Source organism: Rhodamnia argentea, chromosome 5 (genome assembly GCF_020921035.1).
Source record: "Rhodamnia argentea isolate NSW1041297 chromosome 5, ASM2092103v1, whole genome shotgun sequence".
Classification (NCBI taxonomy): domain Eukaryota; kingdom Viridiplantae; phylum Streptophyta; class Magnoliopsida; order Myrtales; family Myrtaceae; genus Rhodamnia; species Rhodamnia argentea.
Window position 1 is genome coordinate 6,961,486 of NC_063154.1, and position 21,425 is coordinate 6,982,910.

Here is a 21,425-nt window from a genome sequence, read left to right on the forward strand (position 1 = left end):
CTTAAACCTGTCAATTGTGCCAATTTAGCCTTAAATCTATTTGATAGTTTGTTAATTTAGTCATAAATTTTTCAATTGTGTCGATTTGGTCCTCAACTTAATAAAAGGATCGCATTGAAAATCGTCAAAAGGTCTATGGCTAAATTGACAAGTCGTTCAAAGATTTAAAACTAAATTGGCACAATTAAAAGGTTTAGGATCAAATTGATTGTCGCATAATAAGTTTAGGACCTTTTGAAAAATTTCCCAGTTACTCCACTCTGCGCAATTAATCGTTTAGTGATTATCATTATAAGGATTTCAGCCAACCCGTATACAAGATTGGAAGTGATCACAAGAAAATGCAAATAAATTGATCCGTCAAACTATTAGAAAAAACCAAATAAATGGACACCCAAGCAATTATATATAGATAAGCCAATCACGTGCCAAGAAAATTTCTCTTTTTTTTTTTTGGGGGGGGGCTTAAGAGACAAGATTTGCTTAATCATCCATAATCATCAAAGTTAGCGAAGCTTTTTAACCCTAACTGCCCTCGTTAGTATTATGTCATTATGGTGGAGGTAGATATTCTCCTTCCCAAAACCATGCCGTGCCGTGCCGTCACAGCTACTCATGTCCCTCTCCCCCTACCGAAGCTTTAATCACGAATTCTTGACAGCAAAACAATCAGAACATGTAATTCTGATCAAACACCCAATGTTTTTTTTTTTTTTTTTGGTAAAGACAAACACCCAATGTTCATCATCACAATAGAAAAAAATTAAAAAAATATATATATCTTAGCTGAACTAAACCCAAGATTATGTTCTTCTTTCTCATAACACAGTAGTGACAAACTCAAAATGCCATGTACAAGGTGGAGCTGATGAAAGATCATACTCTCCTGAACCCCAGGTGTATTAGTATAAATCATCAGGGATGGTTTCAGAGAGACATAATTTCCATGCAGATTACAGCAATGCAAAACCGCCACTGGGTATTTTAATATCCATCAGTCAGTGGTGCAACGGGTTCGGCCCGGTCGGGACCAGCCGCTTCTCCACACCGTAGCGGGGGTCGATCTCTCGGCCATTGTCGGGCGGCTCCGGTAGCTGCGGGGAGCGGCCGCCGGAGCTCTTCCCGCGGCGTTTCCGGAACGGGGAGAAGTCGAACCTGCTGGCCAAGACCTTTCTGTTGATGGAGCCATGGTGGTGAGAGGCGGAGGGCAAGGACGATCCGGGTTTGGCGCCAATACCGACGGCGTGCTGCGTGTTGCCGAGGTGCGACCTGGACTTGCAGAACTCGAGAAGCAACAGCAAGAGGATAGACAGCCAGAGCATGGTGAGTAGGGCGTGGGGAAGCTTCGGGGTCATGGCGGCGGAGGGAGGAGGAGGAGGAGGAGGAAATGGGCGGCGAGAGGAAGCATGGAGGAGGAAAAGGCCAATGACAACTATGGCAGAGATAGATATAGAGAGAGAGAGAGAGAGGGTAAATTTGATAGGGAAGATGAAGTGAGGAGGTTAATCGAACTGATGTGGGTTGTGGGGTTTGCTTATATTGGGGGAGGTTTGGGGGGTAATTAGCTTGGGAGTACCTTTTGATGTGCTTTAAGTTATATTTATGGAGCGGGGAAGGTAGACCCACTTTCCAATGAGAGTTTCTTAAAACTGAAGCAACAAGAATTTAACAGTCATCATCATCCATTGTCAAACTTCCTATGATTCTTAATTAATTTGTCTTGGACTATGCTAATTATGCCATCTCTTTTTAGGATCTCTTATGTATATAATTTTGGGAATTTCTCAGGTAGGGAGACCCTCCATTTTATCCCCCCCAACCACAGTGAAAGATATGCAGTCAACTATATATTATGAGAAATATGCAAATGTGCTGACGACCTTCTCTATGAGTGGGAAAATCTTGCTACTAGCATGTGTGTGCCGGAAATTTTATTTAAGAAATTGCCAAGATGACAATCTGACAGATCTGTCAGTTATTTCTAAGTTTCTAACCGCACGATCACCTTATCGATGAGTGATTTATGCAAAACATGCGGTGATGGTGTGTGAATCTATGATTAAGATTGCACCGTCATTGACAATACTCGGAGAAGCATTTCCCATTTGTTTAAGCTAAGCAGAGCCGCGTACTTTCCTTTTTGGGAAAAGCGAAGAATTGGTTTTTGAAAATTGTGATGAAATTTCGCATGGTTAGGCACGAAGTGAAATATTCATATGCATGAGAAAGAGGGTGAACATTCATGTCAAGGGCCGAGGCATTCATTGCCGAGAACGAGCCCCTTATGGCTCTAGATGAGTTGGGACATCGGGTCAGACCGTTTCCTAAGTAACAAGGCACATGATCATGACTAATCGCGTCATGCTCACTTTAGCTCGGACATTTAATCTCTTGATGAGACGTATGGATACTTTAGATCACAGCTGATTTGGGCATGCCGTGGCTATTGTTACAAAAATTGTATTAGGTCCGACTAGTTTGACGAGGGTGGCCGTCCAACCAATCCCTACCTTCAGAGTTCCCTATGAAGATTTCCTTTACATCTCAAGATCCCTAACTCAAATATCCTAACGCCATTAAAGCAATCTAGTTATATCAACACTTTTTGCATCTCTCGCACTTCATCAACACACGCGAAACCCCACATTTTAGACCAAATGGGCACCGGAGACATCCCGACCAGAACACCCACACCACAAAGATGAGTCACGGTTGCCTGGGGATTGCCATTGTCTTGTGGTGGTTGTCCGAAGAAGACAACAGTGGCCGGCGTCTCGAAAACGCTGAATTCGCTCGTTCTCGACGCGATGTACAATAAAATGTATCCCATCCCCGATTTCGGAATGCTAAATCTCATCCTATTCCAAGTTGGTTTCCTAACAAAAATGCTAGAACAATGATTTCTCGTGCATCGAACTCAAGAAATCTTTCTACTTGTACGCTCTGTCGGTACCGAAAGTTGCCATCAATATAGTTGATGACATGGTTGAATGTCCCAAGTGGTGGGGAATACGCATTCCATGTTCTCCGTGGACAAAGCAATGTATGAACAGTAGTGGTTAAAGTGAGAGAACTCGATGAGCACAATACGAGAGAGAGAGAGAGAGAGAGAGAGAGAGAGAGAGAGAGAGAGAGAGAGAGAGAGAGATCAATGGCTTCCGAGAATAAGTTCCAACCAAAGGTAAATATGAGCAATTTCAAAATCGAACGGGAATGATTTTAATGATTGAACACGATGTAACACAATGAACAACTTCGTACCTTGTTTCTAGCTAAGAAATAACAAGGCTTTCACTAATTCCCCGGCATCTATGCCTATGAATAGACAGTGTGTACACGGCCTTTCAAGATAACCTAACCAATTTGTCCCTTATTTCCTTCTCTAGGGGGTGTTTATTTGAGTAAAAGAATTTTTCGCAAATTGATTTTCCGCACTTTCATGCGATTGGTCAGCTGAAAATGACTAGTTAAGGGAAAATCATTTGCAGTCAAAGAAGTTAGAAATGCTTAAAGTGAGGGAAAAGAGTTCCTTAATACGAGAAGCAGAAAATATTTTCATTCAAAATAATTTTCATGAAAAGTATTTTTTCTTTATTAAGGAATCTTCTAAACAAATACTCTCTAATATTGCATTTCTATTCCTAAAAGTTATAAATCGTGTTTAATGCTTTCAATATATGCGAATATTAACCTGTCAATTTTCCCATACCTTTTGTTTTAATTTTTAGGGTGTATTTGTTTCAGTGAAAATTAATGATTTGGAAGGCATTTTTTTAAAAGTAGTGGCTAATATTGCTTACCCAAAAAAGATTCTATCGTTTACGAAAATATTTAAATATAAATTATTTTCAATAATGAAATGCATTTAATTAATTAATTATTTCTAGTGATCATGAGCGATCAATTTTAAAAAAATATTTTTTAAATCATTCGATTTTTGTTAAATTAACGGAAGCTTAGAGGTTAGTGATATTTTTAAAGTTGAGCATAGGCTAAAGCAAATTTAAGCATCGTTAATTAATATTTAGCAAAATCTGAAATGGCACGGGATTAAAATATTACGGCCCTCCAGCCCTCAAAGGTGATCAGCCATCACCCGAGACCAACCACCAACGAAAAAAAAGGGAAAAAATAAAAAAAAAAAAAAAAAGGAAATTTTAAAAAAAATATATAAATGACAAAAATACCCTTGGTTAGATGCTTCTTTGAAATAATGAATGCATTTCAAATTCTTATTTAAAATAAAATTCATTTGAGTTCTTTATTTAAGAAATGACAACACTTTATGTTTTTATTTAAAACTTCCCCCAAAAATAGCGAAAGAACGAGGAAAGGAGTGAGTTGGCCGTTGGCGTCTATTTTGACCCCCAAAAAAAACAATTTACACGGAAAAAAGTTGGCGACAACGGACAAACGACGTCGTCTTACCGCGACATTTTTCAGGGCATCTACTTAAAATCTCCTGCGTTCTTTCACCATTGCGAGAGATCGTTTGTGAAGTGCCAAAGCATTCCCTGAGCGGGGGCGGGAGAGACAGAGGCGAGAAGGAAGTACCGAGCTGAAATTGATCCGAAGCCGAGGCAGATATGGTGCGTACCTTCGTTCTCTCTTCAATTCGTTGATGATAACTGTTGGTTTCGAGATTAGGTTGTTGACTGTTTGTTCCCCTTTGGACGAGCAATTAGGGTTTCGCTCGCCGAATTTGGTCGATTTGCAATTTGATCTCTGGTGTTTTGATGCGGTTCGTGTTGGTGGATTAGGGTATACGTGTTCCGTGTAAATTTTTTTGTGGTTGTTGGTCGATTTTCCTTGTCATGGGGTGGCCGTCCTTTTCAATTCGATGCAAACATGGAGAATGGTCTGTTAGGACGAATGGCAGATCCCTGAAATCTTTTGTTTTTGTTTAAGTTTGAATTTCGAAGCTATTTTGAGAAGGTATTTATAGATCTTTGGTGATGATCCGTTCTGCCTGTGTATGTTGGTTTCATCGGCATGATGCAGCGGATCTATTCACTCCAATTGTCTCGTCTTTTATCAGAGTCTCCTCGGTTGCGCCGCCTTTGATCTATTTTAGTTATCCTGGCATAGTTATTCTAGATATTGCAGCAGCTATAAGCGATATGTTGTTGCGGTCAACCTATACCTATGGAGGCTGAACAATGCTTTGGCGTTACTTCGTAAATCACTGATTTCTTCCGGACTAAACTTCCTTTTCCATTTGAATTTTGCAGTCTTCGCTAGCAGCTGCAAGAGCTGACAATTTCTATTACCCTCCAGAATGGACCCCAGACCAGGTAACAATTGCAACTTTCATTTTCAGTTTTCTTTTTTAGCATTTGTAATTTGAGCTCTTACATTGCTCGTCTTCCAGGGTTCTTTGAACAAGTTTCATGGTCAACATGCTTTGAGAGAAAGAGCACGGAAATTGGACCAGGGCATCTTGATCATAAGGTAGCAACTATTTATGTATAATTAAGTTTTTCTTGTTTCTTTCTTTCTTTAAAAAAAAAAAAAATTCTGTCATCAGGGTTCGTGTGAATTCAATCTCTTATGAGGTACTTATGAGGTACTTGGTTTTGGGCATTGTTAATACTTAGAAGCATATAGTCTCATTAATATGTTTGTTATTAACAGGAGTGCAAAATGAGTCCTGTTTTTGAGAGAAGCAGCTTAAAGTGTGTCTTGGCTATTTGTGTTGTGTCTATACCTGCCAAAGCTAATACAGCCATGAACTAATCCTCCCAGTTTGTGTACATTCCTCTTCCAGCGTTAGTTCCTGTTTTAGGACCCATATGTGAAACGGTACTTTTTGTGAGCTTTTTGTTTGTAATTATGTATGTAGTGCAACTTCGCTCACACTTGTTTTTTCGCTTTAGTGTTGAGGTAGCAGGCATTTAGGAGTGACCTTTCTTGTTATTTGAGTGAATGTATCCATTGGCTCTTTTTTTTCCCCTTATTAACATGAGATTGGACTTAGGAATACTGATTTGAATTTTTTAGGAATAGTGAATGACAAGTTGCTCATCCTTTTCCCACTTTGCAGGACCTCGTGACAAATATGTTTAAGCGCTCTCTCTCTCTCTCTCTCATTAATTGCCTGGATGGTTGTGACTTTTTCTATTAGCGTATTCTAATTGATTAGTTCTAGGCTTCTAGCCATAGGGTTACATCCAAGCGAGGAATCTTCTGTCCAATATTATGATAGCGTGCACTTTGAGGAGACCTTTTGTTCTTCTATTTGTAAAGTTCTATTTTTTGGGTTTTCTATCCTATTAATAAAAAAAAACAAGAGTCACACACTAAGCATAGCAATTATATGAAATCATCAATCAAATTTTTAATTAACCCTATTGCTTTTTTTCTTTATTTAAGAGAAAAAGGCATGAAAAGAAAAAGTTCATTTTTCTATTCTATTTTATTTTATCGGCGGATATAGTGTAAAGAGAATGGGTTTGACTCTGTGAACTATTAACTAGTACTTAATTACCACCTTTATTCTTTTTCCCTTTTTTTTTTCCGAGGGGGGTGGGAAGGAATAGAACCATTCACTATACTGTGACAGTCAATTATTTTGAACCCTTTATAGCATTAACCACATCACTTTGATTTAATGGGCGTATAGCAGGAATCCAAACCGTGTCTTCTCATTGGCATAGAGAAATTTTACCGTTCGACTCCATCCACATTTTTTCCCTAATGCCAGCAGAATCATTGCCACAGGGCATAGAGGGGGAAGTCATTGCAAAAATATGTTTTCTGCGATGACTAAACAATAATATGTGTTTCGACCAAAGAAAAAAAAAACAATAATATGTGTGGTACAGAGTTGTGAATTGTTAATATATGTTATATTTGTCTGGCACTTTTAGGTTCGAGATGCCCTTCAATATCTGGTGTGGTGGGTGCAACTCTATGATTGCAAAAGGTGTTCGGTTCAATGCTGAGAAAAAGCAAGTGGGGAACTATTATTCTACAAAGGTATGCTTCTTTTGAAGGCTTAATGCATTCTGGTTCAGTAAGTTCAATTAGAGATTAAGGGCACTAGCTGTAGACTGCAGGATATGTCCCATTCATGCATAAGAATGGTATAAATAATTATGATAACCTACATGCCTGATGATGGGAATGCTTTGATAAGATCCTTGTTTAAATAAGATTTTGTTAAAGTGCTGTTGGAGCACTTGCCAAACAACAAAATTAGAAAATATTATAAATTCCAAAGCATCGATTGTCCTCGCGATATGTACAATCCATGCTTTTGGAATCGAATATTTTCTTAGTATGTATGTCGAACAAGTGCTCTGTCGACAAGACCCTTTTTAATACAAAGTTTTGGAACCTGGTAATAATGATTTTCGTAATTGTTTATTTTTTTATGTATGAAGATATGGAACTTCACAATGAAATCGGCCTGCTGCAAGCATCAAATTGTGATTCAAACAGATCCAAAAAATTGTGAATATGTGATTATCAGTGGGGCTCAACGAAAGACTGAAGAGTATGATATCGAGGATGCAGAAACTTTTGCACTTCCTGCCGATGAAGGTAGGCAATCTTTTCCTACATTCTATAATGATCCGTTTTTAAATAACAGGTTTGAGCCATTTCAGCTCTTTTCTAATTATAAATTTTAAGTGATTGTTTAGTTACAGCAGAGTTGCTTGTGATTTTGTTTTGGCACTGTTTGTCTGGAGTAGTTTTTACTTTGTACTCTTTGCCTTTTTCAAATCTTGTGGGGCATGCACTGAGACTTTTTTTTTTCTTATACAATTTGAACATCTAACATTCGGGATTGCATATATTATGCTTTGCATTCACCTTTTTTTTAAAAGTTGAATGGTATTTCGGATTTTAGCGGACAAATGGAAAAGTAGCCTTTTGCTTTATGTAAGTCATAATTAACAAACCCGTCGATGTTAACTTCCTTTTCTGGATATTTTGTTGTTCAGAAAGAGGCAAGCTCGCCGATCCTTTTTACCGCCTTGAACACGAAGAGGAAGATTTGCAGAAGAAGAAAGAAGCTGAACCAGTACTAGTGCGCCTTCAACGTGTATCAGATGCTAGGCATGCAGATGACTACTCTCTGAACAAGGCCTTACGGGCGCAACTTAGAGTATGTTTCTGAGTTATCCCAAGTTATTTGTTCTTTCTGAATGTTCTTTTGTTTGTCAAAATTTTTACATGGCTGTCCATTTCCAGAGTCAAAAGAAGCGGATTGCTGAAGAAGAGACTGCTTCTAGGAAGAAAGGCCTTGGCATACGACTGCTTCCAGCAACGGAGGAAGACACGGCTACTGCAGCAAAAATGAAGTTTTCGTCCAAGTTTGAGAGGAACAGGAAGGACAAACGGGCACTGATAAATGCCACTTCTATATTTTCTTCCTCCGGATCTGTGCCATCAGATAAGAGCAGACTGGTCCTGGAGTCCAAGAGGAGGAAGATTAGGGCCGGCGCAACTTCTAACTTGTTAGCAGGCGGATTTAAGCCATCATCACTGTCGGGCAATGGCATTTCTTCAAGTAGACACAAGAGCAGCTCAGTGGCGGTGAGAAAATTCTAGTTGGTTTTGCCCGAGAGCTCCGCTTCTTTAGAATGCCGATGAAGCTTTTGTATATATCTATGAACGTGGTGTGGACTCTTGCTTTTTGCGATGGATGATGTATCTGTCGAGCTTTACTCTTTGTTCTTTATTCACAAATCTTGTCTTGTTATATAGTATGATACTTATAAGGATGAGACAAAATTATGTGCTGGCAATTCCTCCTACCTAATTTGCTGCTATGTTGCCCTCGCGGAGCTTTGTACGCTTGAGATAAGTAGGATCTTGCACGTGGAGAAACTTGGGTTTCTAGGTTCGGTTCCCTTCCCTACCCAATCGCAATTTCTTTTAGGCTAGGCCACGAAGAAGTTATTCCTCGCGAATCCACTGTTCCTGTCGTAAATTACCTACTTCTGATAGGGCCAAATATCGATGATAAACTTAGTTTAATAGCAAATTGGCTCATGATATCTTCTAATATGACCGAAGGAAAAATTGCATCGCTTATAAGAATGTTGAGGACCTGTTCTTGAGTTTAGAATTCTCACGTGCTTCGTTCTCTGCCCGGACAAAAACTAATATTTGGTTGTCCAACCCATGCAAAAACTCCTTGTTTTTATTCGAAGACCGACTCCACTGTTCGAAAGTGACCATTCCACAACGCCATGCGTACACAAACTGTACGTAAAAGTCTCTCTATATTTTAATGAGTAACTGTAGTACTGAGATAACGCTGTGTAGACTTCTGGAGATCTTGTCCCTACGTGCAATCCGAGCTCACCCACCCATTCTCAAGAAACTAAAAACCCTACTTCTACTTCCACTTCTACTTCTACGCCAGAAAAGAACGACGGAAAACCCTACTCGATCGCGATGGTAGATTAGATCTCTTTGGGGAGTAGTTCTGGGAAATTATGAGCCTCTGTGTTCCCTCCTCTGCGCACCAAATCTGTCCGAATCACCACCTTAGTACGAAGGAGATCGGCTAAGAGGCTGAAATTGCGCACATCATGTTCTTTATCGCTCAATCTTGTGAACTCTTGTTATTTCATGGGGCCTTTTCTTCTTTTTTGTAACAATGGAAGCGGGCGAAGCCCAAGTATTACGTCAGAACTCGCCTCACCAAACTTGACTCGATCTGATCTCCTGATCTGAAGAGGCAACTGGCTCGCTGGATTTGCCGCTCCTTCACTCAAAGCAGAACTGTAGGGTATTCTCTTGGGTATTAAAATGGCAATTTCCTCGGGCATCTCTAAACTTATTGCAGAGGTAAACTTGCAAGCCACTATCTCACTGCTCCAAAAATCAATCCCCTCTCTCAACTTTGGTGAGACGCTCGTTTCTTATATTCAAAAAATTCCATGGGGCCTTTATTATATCATTTGATGGTGACACACGGGCGGTGTAACGAATTATTTGAAAGCGAAAGGGATTCCAAAATTGAAGCACTGCACTATATGACATGCACATCTTCCGAACCATTTGGTTGATTACATCACGTCGGTCGCACGATTCATGGATAAAATAACTCTAGTTAGCGTAACGCGCGTGCCGAGATCCATGTTACTCACCTCGGACCATGGTCTGTTTTTACTAACAACTCCCCAGTTTTATAAACGATATCACGGTACCACCGATATGTCAGCATTCATGTCCCTAGGCAGGCATTCCGTGCACCGGCATGCAATAAATCTACCGGGCAGACCCCAAAAATGAAATAGCAAAATCGAAAATTCGTGTGCATAATGTGTCGTTAGCAGACTCGTCTTGGTTTTTGAGGACGGTGTGAGGAGACTCTCTCTCTCTCTCTCAGAGAAAACGCAAGCATTGTCCACAAGATATAGAGACTAGAGAGCAACCCATGATATCTGTTCACAGAGCCTGAGGTAGCGAGCTAGTCTTCTTCTTCTTCTTCTTCTTCTTCTTCTTCTTGTTGCCAACGAACAGTTGCACTCTTTTGATGGGATCCTCCTGTATTCAGACAACTGCCGAGAAGGTGGACGGTCCTCATTCGCATGTTTAACCTGTGAGCTCTCTCTCTCTCTCTCTCTCTCTCTCTTTGTGTCAAGTTTCCATTTGATTTGTGGTAGAGCCTTTGGCGAAAAGGCTATGAATTTCAGTCGTCAAAATCTACTTTTTTCAATCCTTTACCTTGGCAACGATATCCACACAGGATGTGAGGAATTTGGTTTTTCCTTCAACATATCTGATGTGTGCTTGGAGATTATAGTCTTAACCGAAGATGTTTTCAGTGCTGGGTTTGCGTAAAACTACGCTCCCTAAGCTAGAAATCGTTTTTGGACCAAAAAAAAAAAAGGCTAGAAGTCGTTTAAGAAATATTGTGAGATAGAACCAGATTATGCTCTTAGTATAAACCCAATATATAGGATTAAACCCTAGTTATGAGAAATCTGGACATAGTATGTGGACCTTGGGGCTGAGATGAGAAACCGATGAAGAAGAACGGTGTTAAGTAGAGCTGAGATTGCCATTATCGGCAAATGAATGCATGAAAAACTGACCAGAGAAGGCCAGACTGATGCAAGCCAGAGCATTCAGAGAGGACGATTAGCCGACTGCCACGATTAGATTATATTACCGCTTGATTTTGATGATCTTTCACCCTAAAGAGAAAATCCGAAAGATGGATCATGACAAGCGAGTGCAGGGCGGAATAATTTCCCGCGAGTGATTGAACAAGAGCAACAGGTCGTCAACAAGCAGCATAAAAAATCTGCATTCACGAGGTTCGGACGAACTAGTTTACGTCCATGGTGATGAGAACAGTTCCCATTCTTCAATTAATCAACTGGTGAAAGTACGTACAAAAAATGTAAGCCTAAAAAGAGATTAGGGAAGCTTCAAATCATTCACTAAGCACATCAAAATCAGCAAAATATGTCTCCATGCAGCATCCATATAACATATACTGTTGAGAAAGTAAGAAATTGAGGCAAGTTTCATTTTGCAATTTTTTCCTTCTTGGGATTGTCTGTTTAACTTTAGATCATAATCTTGGCAAACCAGTTATGTAGCACTGCGAGGTTTTTTCCTCCTGTAATGCAGAACTTAGTAGTTCCTCATAGTCATGATTCAACTTTGAGAACAGAAAAGATTAAGGGCTACATCCATCTAATCGGGCAAATGTACCAGAAAATTGCTAAGGGAGTTAAATATATCAAATTCAACCTTACATGATGTACCTTGTGATTCAACAGAAAGGGAAATACAAATGCTTAGTACACGGTTACTACCATCTCATAATTTATTTACTGTATGTTATCATGGCGACTCTCATATGAGCGTACTCAAGTCGTGATACACATTGCAAGCATTGTGTAGGGTCGCGGCCATTTAGAACGTATAACGTCTTGAGAGAAGTGTAGATCTTATTGAAAATGCTCACACGTCTCGAAATTAAAATAAAATTTTCATATTTAGACATAAATACGTATTGTGCATATAAGTGCAGTGATGCATCCACAAAACAAGAAAGTTCAATACCCATGCACCAACTTCTTAAGAGAGTCTTGAGGTGAATTTCAATCTCAGATTCTCTCTCAAAACACCGCATGTCTAAGCTACCCTTTAGCTCATTACAGCCGTACAGCTTGGTAAATTCTAATTTTTAGTCTCCTCCAAATGAAATGCTACTTCTTTTCTACTTGCACGGTCTCAAAAACTATCGAGTCTCTTCCCTCAATGTACAAATGACAATTTGTAGTGCTTCCATATGTCTTCACAACAATTCTCAATATGTTCCTCCGAGTTAGACAATGGTATTGATTTCTTTTACATCGTTTACCAAAACACTACTTCAGTGTCCACAAAGTATTTGCCAAAAGAAAATTTGTTAAACATGACATGTTTCTTGTTTCACAAGCATTGCGTCTGCTCATTTGCAACATCCAAAGTCTCTCTCGAGGCACATGCGAAATATGAATTAGAAAAGACAGCAAATGCAACTTAGCTACTGATCATCAATCCTTTTGTGAATGCTAATGCGGAATTTAACTAGTAATAAAGGACTAAAAAGCGGTCCTTGTTTTTCACTTGAGCTGCAAAAATTTTCTGCTAAGAAAAAGAATGCTATGAAGAGATTAAAAACAACTGCTTGCAAGTAAAATTTATCATTCAGCTCTCACATCGAATTTGCTTCAACATAAGAAACCATTCCCGGTATGATATCCAATTTTGCCTAGGGACTACGAAACTATAGGCGAGGATAACCAAAGGGATTTGCAGAAATATGATGAACAAACCACAGCACTTCAAAGTTTCTTAATTGAAGGCACAATACACTCTCTCCGGAAAAAAGAATAAGAGGTTTTTGGCTCTCCCTAGTGCATCATGCACTCCCGAAAAGGGAAATTGCACAAGACAACCAACCTCTAACACATCACCTGGTGGGGTTCGAGACGACGACACATGAAGAATTGTCTGATCACAGCGATGAAGATCAGGATCAGTACTCCAGTTTGGCCTTTCGATCTTCTTTCGCATTTTCAGCAATTTTCGTAGAACTCATGAAGTAGTGTGCTGTGACGATGTAGCTGAGGAAATCTAGGGTTCTGTTCTTGGCCAAATAAAGGAGCTACTGTCAAACTCTTGAATGATACCTGCCAGGAGATCTGTGCTTCTCATCGCAGGACACAGACCGCTTGGTCCAGGATAGTAGTTTCCCATCTCGGCACTGCTTGTCCCTGCTGTCGCATCAGACCAGAACTTGTCGATGATGTCGTCCATCTCTGACGCGAATCGCCCATATTCTTGCGCCGAGTCGTGGTTGTTGATCGCTTGCTGGCGGCCACAGAAACCATCAGCACCGGAGACCTCCGTAGCGTTAGGGTTTATCTCTCCGGTCCTCTCTCTTGCTCTCTCCCTCGCCTTTTCCCTTTCCCTAGCATCGCCAGATTTCATCTTCTCTTTCCTGTTGCTATCATCTTGTTCTCGTTCGTGTTCTGCTTCAGCTTCTGCTTGAGCCACCTTTACGTCGCCGCCGCCAGAGTCCCTCGGCTTGGTGATGCTCCGGCCTACCAGCTCCTTGATGGAGCTCCTGGACTTGGAGAGGAGCCACTCGATGGTCTTGCTGGCCTTATCAAACCCCAGCATGTCCTGCAGGTCAAAGAACTTCCTCGACGCCTGCACCGACAACCTTATCCTCCGGTCTCGCAGACCTTGCAACGTCCGGATCTTGCTGTGCCGGTCCGTCTTGCCGGCGTTCCTCTTCCGAGGCAATGCCGATCTCTTGTTCTTCGCGGGATCGACGACCTCGACCGCATCCACATCGCCGCGAGAATCCGGAGGCGGCGCAACATGTTGCTGCGAAAAGTAGGGATAGAAAGAGGATGACGCACCATCGATGCGGTGCGGCAGTACAGGGAAGCGAGGGAAGGGTGGGGGGTGGCCACCGGGTTCTTGATTCTCAGAGGAAGTGGCAATCGCCAGGGCTTCTTCTGCGGGTAGAAGTGGGCTATGATGAGCGCCGCCGCTCGCGGAAAACATGGTTGACGATCTGAAACTTCTCCACAACCAGAGAGCGAGGACCAAAAAGATCACAGAGGAAGGAGGGGGGAGATTTATGAGGACGGTAACTGCGAGGCGAGCCGGGTCATGTTTGCATGTTCAGATGTGACGAATGCCATCAATAATTTTCCGTTTAAAGGAGAGAAAGAAAGAGAGAGAAAGAGATGGAGATGACAAGTTTCACGCGGGGTGGAGGGAGGGGACGGGGGGGCATTGCCATGACAACGACTTTTTATAAAGTTCTCAGCTCAGCTCAGAGGGGAGGCGACAGAGCTACTAACTCGTACCTCATCATCTTTAACATCTACATCTGTCTAGGGTTTCCCTATAGCTGTCTTCATCAAGTGAGGGAGGCAGTGGGGACGGGTACATACATAAAAAGAAAGGATTGTTTGACCGGGTGACCAAGTGTCATTGTCTTCTTCATCTTCCATGTCTCTCTCTCGGGTGGGTTCCTCCGACGGAATTTCAAATTCTGTCTTTAGTTTTATGCAAAATAAACGACGTTGTTGCGTGAATCTATCATCAGAAATAGTTAAATAGTACTGTGAAATTATCAAGAAAGCATTCTCCTTAGTTTTTCTTCTTTCCTTTTGTTAGAAAATTCCAAATAAAAGCACCGAGTGCCCTTATTTACGTCGTCACTTTTTCGAATGAAGTTATAAAATAAACCTTATATTAAATAAAGGATTGATGTGGTCAGTCTCAAAGAAATGTTTGACTTTGCCGATCGGCAAAATCTTCCCACCGACTAAGGGCATTTTCGTCCTTTTAATTTTTTTATATCTTTTTTTTTCCTTTTTTATGTTTTTTTTTATTTCATTTTCATCGATGGCCGGTCTTAGGCGATGGCTGGCACTAGGCAATGCCCGAAGAGAGCTGGATGAGGGTCGCATTTGCCCGATCTAGCTAGAGCCATCCTTACGGGCCATAAACGAGGGACGACCTCGCCTGTTCGAGGGGACCCTCAAAAGCAACATGTGATGGCCGGCTATGCCCGGGCGAGGTTGCCTCGCTCGTGTCCGACGAGGGTCGCCGGGTCCTTGCGGCTGCAATAAACGGAAAAAAAAAACAATAAATGAGAAAAATGAAAAGAAGAAATAAAAAAATAACTGAAAAATAAAATTATCTTTGGGCGATAATACTATTGATCGGCTTGAATATTTAGTAGGCCAATGTGGTCAAACCCTTATTTGAAACTAACATGATTAGTTTAGGCCTTTGTTTGAAATAATATTCACCTAATGCCCGTTATTTGAAAATTTAATGATACTTTCGTATCCTTATTTAGAATTTTTTCCTTCCCTTTTCATTTCAGATTGGTTTGAGCCAATGCAGTTGCCAGTACGGGACAAAGCTAATGAAGCTCCGAATTCATTTGCTGAATATGAGATACTGAATTTGAAAGAAGTATTTTATAAAATCAAAAGTTTATTTCACTTATTAATGACGATGTACTTATGTGTCTGTTTTTAAATGTTGTTTTTACATACCTTTCAAAAACTTGATTGTTTGAGTGAACATTTGAAGATTTACTTCCTATCGACGTTGTTTTTCTGCTTCTTCTTTCATTATTTTTGGTCGTGTTTGACTGATGGATTTGCACAGTGCCGCATAACGTTGCTAACCAGCGCAAAGTGGACATACAACTTCTAAAGATGGATGTACCTGGACAGCACGTTTAAGCGCGACTTTAGGGCAGAAGATCAGCGCCAGTTGAGATTCATCTTTTCAAGAGAACCCACGCGTCTGCGAAAGGACTTTGCTAAGCTAACGGTCCTCCAAAGTCAGACTGTGGGACGGTGAGCATATGACCACAAGTGAAATTTGTGGTAACGTATTTTGACTCCCCATTTCTTTTTTCTTTTTCTTTTTTACTTTTATGTGTTTGTTATTATAAGCTAAAATTAGAAGATAAAATTATAACAAGTACCGGCAATGATTGAAACACCCCAATTCTTTGTTGATTGCAAATCAAATCAATTTTAGAGGTAGCAAATCAAACGGTCACGCGATCTCCCAGTTAATAAGTATTTTATGCATAGCACGCGGTGATATTGTATGGATCTATATTTTAGATTATACCGGGCCACACGATCATTTTGTTATAAGTTTGTATTATAATTTTAGCGTACACTAAAAATACAAAAAAGAGAAAACGAAAAAAAAAACGAATGGGGAGTCATAATGCTAAAACTGGATTATCTTACTGATCCTGTTTTCACAAATCTCATTTGTAGCTATAATCTGATTGTCCCACCATCTGACATTGGGGGACGATCAGCTAAGCAATATTCTTTTAGGAAACCTTACTAAAATTCTAGTACTATGTAATATAGTACTTTTATCTTTCAATTTGGAATTGAAGCAAGTGAGACACGTGTGTAAATGGTCCATGAGTTGTCATTTGTTTCCCCTTTTGTTTTCCAAAACTTTTTTTTTTTTTTTGGTCAAGTTTTCCAAAACTTCACCGGCTATCATAATATATATTTATTTTAGTAACCACGGCCCCTTTTTTTTTCTTTTTTTGTTTCCTAATGCCTAAGCAGTAAGCACCCTCGTGTCGCACGATTGTCTCTATTGTCCTAATTCTAAAATAAGCTTTTAATCAATGTTTTTTCATACGGCGGGTCTCGTTTTATTTTCAGAACGATATATCTCTAAATGAATTTAACAAATAAGATCCCACAATATAAGGTCAGAAAGTAGTCGTGCGCAGCCACGTGTCGGGCGGAGAGTGGTCGGTCGAGCAGCAAATGGATAGAACCCATCATTGGATGCTGAATGCGAAAAGAAGAGCCCCACTATCCTCTAAATACATCCTCGAATCCACAGTCAAGGCCATCCATCCATCCATCCATCCATCCATCCTCCCGTGTGTCTTAACCTCGTTTACTCCGAATATAATCTCTATCGATCCGGCGCCCCCCCACGTGCGTAATCACTGATCTTCCCTTGTAATTCGAAGTCTAATGTTCTAATCCGACCCGCGCGTCTTTTGGTTTCACTCTTCTTCTTCTGCTTTCCGTCTCCTTCTAGTCTCTCGACCAGCCCCAACAATGGCGGCTCCTTCACTTCTCCCTCTGCTCCTCCCCTTCCTCCTTTTCCTCGCCTCCCCATATCTCTCCGCCTCCCACCGCTCGTTCCTCAAACTCCCCCTCCTCCACCGCCCCTCCCCCTCCCCCTCCCCCTCCCCCCGCCTTCTCCGTCGCAGCCCCTCCGCCAAGTACCCCGTCAAGTCCGGCGCCCCCTTCGGCGCCGGCCAGTACTTCGTCGTCCTCCACCTCGGCACCCCTCCCCAGCGCCTCCTCCTCGTCGTAGACACCGGCAGCGACCTCGTCTGGGCCCACTGCTCCTCCTGCTGCGGCGGGGACTGCTCCCGCCGAGCCCCCGGCTCCGCCTTCCTCGCCCGCTGCTCTTCCTCCTTCCGCCCCAACCACTGCTACTCCCCCTCCTGCCGCCTCGTCCCCCGCCCCCCCCCCTCGCGCTGCAACCGCACCCACCTTCACAGCGCGTGCCGCTACGAGTACACCTACTCCGACGGCTCCCTGTCGAGCGGGTTCTTCTCCAGAGAGACCGTCGCCCTGAACACGACAAGAGCCGAGACCGAGACGGCGGCGAGGCTCAAGGGGCTTGCCTTCGGCTGCGGGTTCCGGGTGTCGGGTCCGAGTGTAACCGGGTCGAGCTTCAATGGGGCCCAGGGAGTCATGGGCCTAGGCCGTGGGCCCATCTCATTCTCCTCCCAGCTCGGTCGCCGCATTGGCAGCAGCAAGTTCTCCTACTGCCTCATGGACTACACTCTCTCTCCTCCGCCCACCAGCTACCTCATCATCGGCGACGGTCCCAGAGAAGAGAACGCAACCTCCTCCTCCCTCGCGTTCACTCCGCTGCTTGCCAACCCCCTCTTGCCCACGTTCTACTACGTGGGCATCAAGCGCGTGTACGTCGACGGCGAGCGGCTGCCCATCGACCCCTCCGTCTGGTCCCTCGACGAGCGCGGCAACGGCGGCACCATCGTCGACTCCGGCACGACCCTCACGTTCCTGGCGGAGCCGGGATACCGCCGTATCCTAGCGGCAATGAGACGGCGTGTGGGGCTGCCGGAGGCGGAGAGGGTGCCGCCTGGATTCGACCTGTGCGTGAACGTGACTGGGGTCCGGCGGCCGAGGCTGCCGAGGCTGAGCTTCGAGATGGTGGGGGAAGCGGTGTTCTCGCCGCCGGCGAGGAATTACTTCATAGAGGTGGCGGAGGGGGTGAGGTGCCTGGCGGTGCGGCCGGCGGAGACGGAGGGCGGTGGTTCCTCGGTTATAGGGAATGTGATGCAGCAGGGGTTCCTGTGGGAGTTCGATGGGGACAGGTCGCGGCTCGGCTTTTCACGTCGCGGCTGTGCCGCGTCGTGACTCGCGAGTGGGGGAGGGGGGGACTGAGTTCGGGCCCGTGTTTCATGTTTGGTGGGTTGTGGGATTGGACTGCAAAATGATTTCTTCTGATTTTTCGATATTCTTTTTATCACTTTTTCGTTTTCTCTTACGGTCGTAAATTCGTGCGATTGGACGCCACTTGTAACGTGAAATCTTCCTGTATTATTCATAAACTCTATAATTCCTTACCGGGTCCATTTTCAATTAGCGGTCATTGAGATTCTTTGGACACGGAATGGATCTTGAAGTACTATTTCTGCAACCCCTTGACCAAATCCACTCACGTTAGGATTACTTGTTAATGGCCCTTTGATCGTATTCTGCTAAAAAAAGGTAAAATAAAATGCATAAGGAGAGAGCAATAGATTAGACCTACCTATATGAATAGAGTATCTGGCCTAGTTAGGGATAAATAATATCCAGACACAATACAAATACATTGATCTTAGTAAAATGTGCTTTAGATGCATGTGGTTTCATTTTTTTTTTCTAACAGATAAAAAATGAAATACTAAAAAAATATATGAACACATAAGCAGGTAAAGAGTACATGTATTGAGTTATTAAAGAAGTAATAACACCTAAAAAGGCTAGAGCAAAGCCTAATTGAAAACGACCGTATGTATGATGATTTACTTCACGGGCGAGGTCTACGGTTCAAGTCCAGAATGGCCCAGCTGCACACACGAGAAGGGCTTGTGCAGCTGCAGCAGGATTTGAAAAGGGAATCAATCGTGACTTCGTTCTTTTGTTTTTCCCTCCAAGAAATATGTGAATTATTTGTTTTCACTTTTAATTTTTATCGTAGGTGCAATGAAACGGGCTTTAAAGACTATATCTACGGTTTCTTGTTCTCAAGCACGGCAAAAGTTGTTGTGAGAAGCATGGATGGTCGGATAAGTTAAAAAAAAAATCGTCCATCATTGGATGGTGAGCATAAGCCGACAGTCGGTTCAAAATTTTTTGTTGCCAATCATCATGCAAGATAGCGCGACCTGGTATAAAAAGGTCTTAGCCAGGGATGATTAGTATCGAGGTGGGCCAATTTCCACTCTAAAATTGATAACCGTCCACAAAATGCATGTTCCACAAATTGGGAACTACGAACTGCATAGTGGTTCTTAGACTCAGCTAGGAACCAAACTACGGATTCGATTCGATTTCAAGGTGGGTTCATAGAACCGTTTATTGCACAACATTTGCTAACCTTCGCCATGTGCGCATTACGCCCCGTCTATTGCACAACATCTGCTAACCTTCACCATGTCCCCATTACGCCCCCTCGTCACCTTCCTTCTCCTCCTGTGCTCCGCCGCTGTATCCGCCCACAAATCACCGACATCTTGGAGGGCTTTCTCGACCAAGCTAGCCGACCAGATCGATAATTACCATCCTCGCCCTCGACAACGACGCCATGTCCACTCTCGCTCACAAAAAGCCCCTCTTTGTCATCAAGAACAAGCTCACCATCCACATCGTCCTCAACTAATTCGACTCCCAGAAGCTCAACCAAATCCCCAAGGGCTCCACCCTCTTCACCACTCTGTACCAGACCACGGCAATCCACTCTCTCCTGAGCGGTGAGCGAGGTTACAACTTGTGAGCTCCGGGAGAGACTTATAGAGCAAGATTGCGAGAGAGACAACGAGAGAGCAATTTGCGAGAGAGACTTAGAGAGCGAGTCTGCGAGATATGAGAGGAATTAGGGTTTTTAGAGAGAAACCGTAAGGACTGAAGAGTGTGAAAGCTGGAATTAGGGATTTGAAAACATGAAAATTAAGGTCTAGTCTGGATGGCTCTGGTGAATGGTTTGACACCTAAAATCGGTACTCAGCGGTTCCAATTATTGGCACTAGGAGCCGGACCGGTTTCACGAGAACCGCCCAGAATCGATCGGTTCGGACTGTTCCCACTCTGGTTCTTTTGCACATCTCTAGCCTTAGGTGTACTTATATGTCATGTTTGATAATGAGTAGAAACTTATCGCTTCATGTTATAGATCAACTTTCAATATACTTCACATCACGTCTAAACAAAACACTAGCAAACTATAAGCCCGCCATAGGACATACTAACAACTTTACCTTAATATTTAAAATTGATTGATAAGATTAGTCCGAGATTCTAATATAGGATGTAAAAATGATATGAAACTCTTAGGTAAAGTGATATAATGTAACAAACAAAACTCCAAAGTAAGTAGTAATGTTTGTGGCTGAAATTTTATAACAAAAAGACACGTTTTTCCCACGGGCGGTGCCTCTGGAGATTGGGGCTGGCGTAGGCCCGGCTTGAGTCCACCCAAGTGGGCCAGGACCGCCTAATTGCCAAGTCTACTTCGTACTCCTCTGTTAAACCTTTTAAAAAAAAAATACATTTGTCTTTTCAAATTATTTGCTCTATTCCGCAAATGTACTTATTCGGATTAATTTTGTTTTGCCTAATTTAAACTTTGCGATCAACGGATTTTGGCGTTTTCCGTGTCCGAAACTCACGAAACTATCACATCCCTAAAACATCGACATGCACATTTACACAATTTTCATTGTTTTATGAAATCCGAGCAATATTTTGAAAAATTTAGGAGGATAGTAAGGTTTACATTTATCGCGTTGCCCCTAGGGTTTATATCTTTGTTTGCTAAAAGAAGAAGACTACTGCACTTTCTATTTTGGTACAATCGATGATCGGTTCGGTGTGAAAAGACATATGTCGATGTATATAGGTAACAGGTAATAGATCGAAATATAAATTATTGTGGGATAAATCTCATTATAAAAACTATACACTTAAAACAAACTAAAAAGAGTTATTTAGCAAACAAAGAAAAAATCATTAATATAAATAATCGGAGTCATGCTCATGAGATTTTGATATTTGCATAATATGAATAAGTTCAACGCATCGAAATTCATTCATAATTATCACGAAAGCTCTAAT

General features: G+C 42.1%; 4 protein-coding genes across 4 annotated transcripts; 2 read left to right on the forward strand and 2 right to left on the reverse strand.

Annotated features, from left to right (window-relative positions):
- Positions 1-998: 998 nt before the first annotated feature.
- Positions 999-1,355, reverse strand: LOC115750656 (CLAVATA3/ESR (CLE)-related protein 12). Its single transcript, XM_030688159.2, has one exon. It carries the CDS (start codon positions 1,353-1,355, stop codon positions 999-1,001), a length of 357 nt encoding a protein of 118 aa, XP_030544019.1.
- A 3,081-nt stretch (positions 1,356-4,436) lies between these two features.
- LOC115750646 (probable splicing factor YJU2B) lies at positions 4,437-8,651 on the forward strand. Its single transcript, XM_030688148.2, has 7 exons — positions 4,437-4,589; positions 5,232-5,294; positions 5,372-5,451; positions 6,870-6,978; positions 7,386-7,545; positions 7,950-8,113; positions 8,200-8,651. The coding sequence occupies exons 1-7, from the start codon at positions 4,587-4,589 to the stop codon at positions 8,557-8,559; spliced, it is 939 nt and encodes a 312-aa protein (XP_030544008.1). The 5' UTR covers positions 4,437-4,586; the 3' UTR covers positions 8,560-8,651.
- Positions 8,652-12,691: 4,040 nt separating this feature from the next.
- On the reverse strand, positions 12,692-14,072 carry LOC115750640 (transcription factor TCP1-like). The gene has a single exon (XM_030688137.2). The coding sequence runs from the start codon at positions 14,041-14,043 to the stop codon at positions 13,102-13,104; it is 942 nt and encodes a 313-aa protein (XP_030543997.1). The 5' UTR covers positions 14,044-14,072; the 3' UTR covers positions 12,692-13,101.
- Positions 14,073-16,930: 2,858 nt separating this feature from the next.
- LOC115752191 (aspartyl protease family protein 2) lies at positions 16,931-18,560 on the forward strand. The gene has a single exon (XM_030690268.2). It carries the CDS (start codon positions 17,124-17,126, stop codon positions 18,462-18,464), a length of 1,341 nt encoding a protein of 446 aa, XP_030546128.2. The 5' UTR covers positions 16,931-17,123; the 3' UTR covers positions 18,465-18,560.
- The last annotated feature ends 2,865 nt before the right edge of the window (positions 18,561-21,425 follow it).

Excerpts from the sequence above, each read along its gene's own strand:
- LOC115750656 (XM_030688159.2), bottom strand. The coding sequence starts at position 1,355 with ATGACCCCGAAGCTTCCCCACGCCCTACTCACCATGCTCTGGCTGTCT.
- LOC115750646 (XM_030688148.2), top strand. Across the intron at positions 5,295-5,371 it reads CAGAATGGACCCCAGACCAG|GGTTCTTTGAACAAGTTTCA; the intron begins GTAACAATTGCA and ends CTCGTCTTCCAG. Across the intron at positions 5,452-6,869 it reads CAGGGCATCTTGATCATAAG|GTTCGAGATGCCCTTCAATA; the intron begins GTAGCAACTATT and ends TGGCACTTTTAG.
- LOC115750640 (XM_030688137.2), bottom strand. The coding sequence starts at position 14,043 with ATGTTTTCCGCGAGCGGCGGCGCTCATCATAGCCCACTTCTACCCGCA.
- LOC115752191 (XM_030690268.2), top strand. The coding sequence starts at position 17,124 with ATGGCGGCTCCTTCACTTCTCCCTCTGCTCCTCCCCTTCCTCCTTTTC.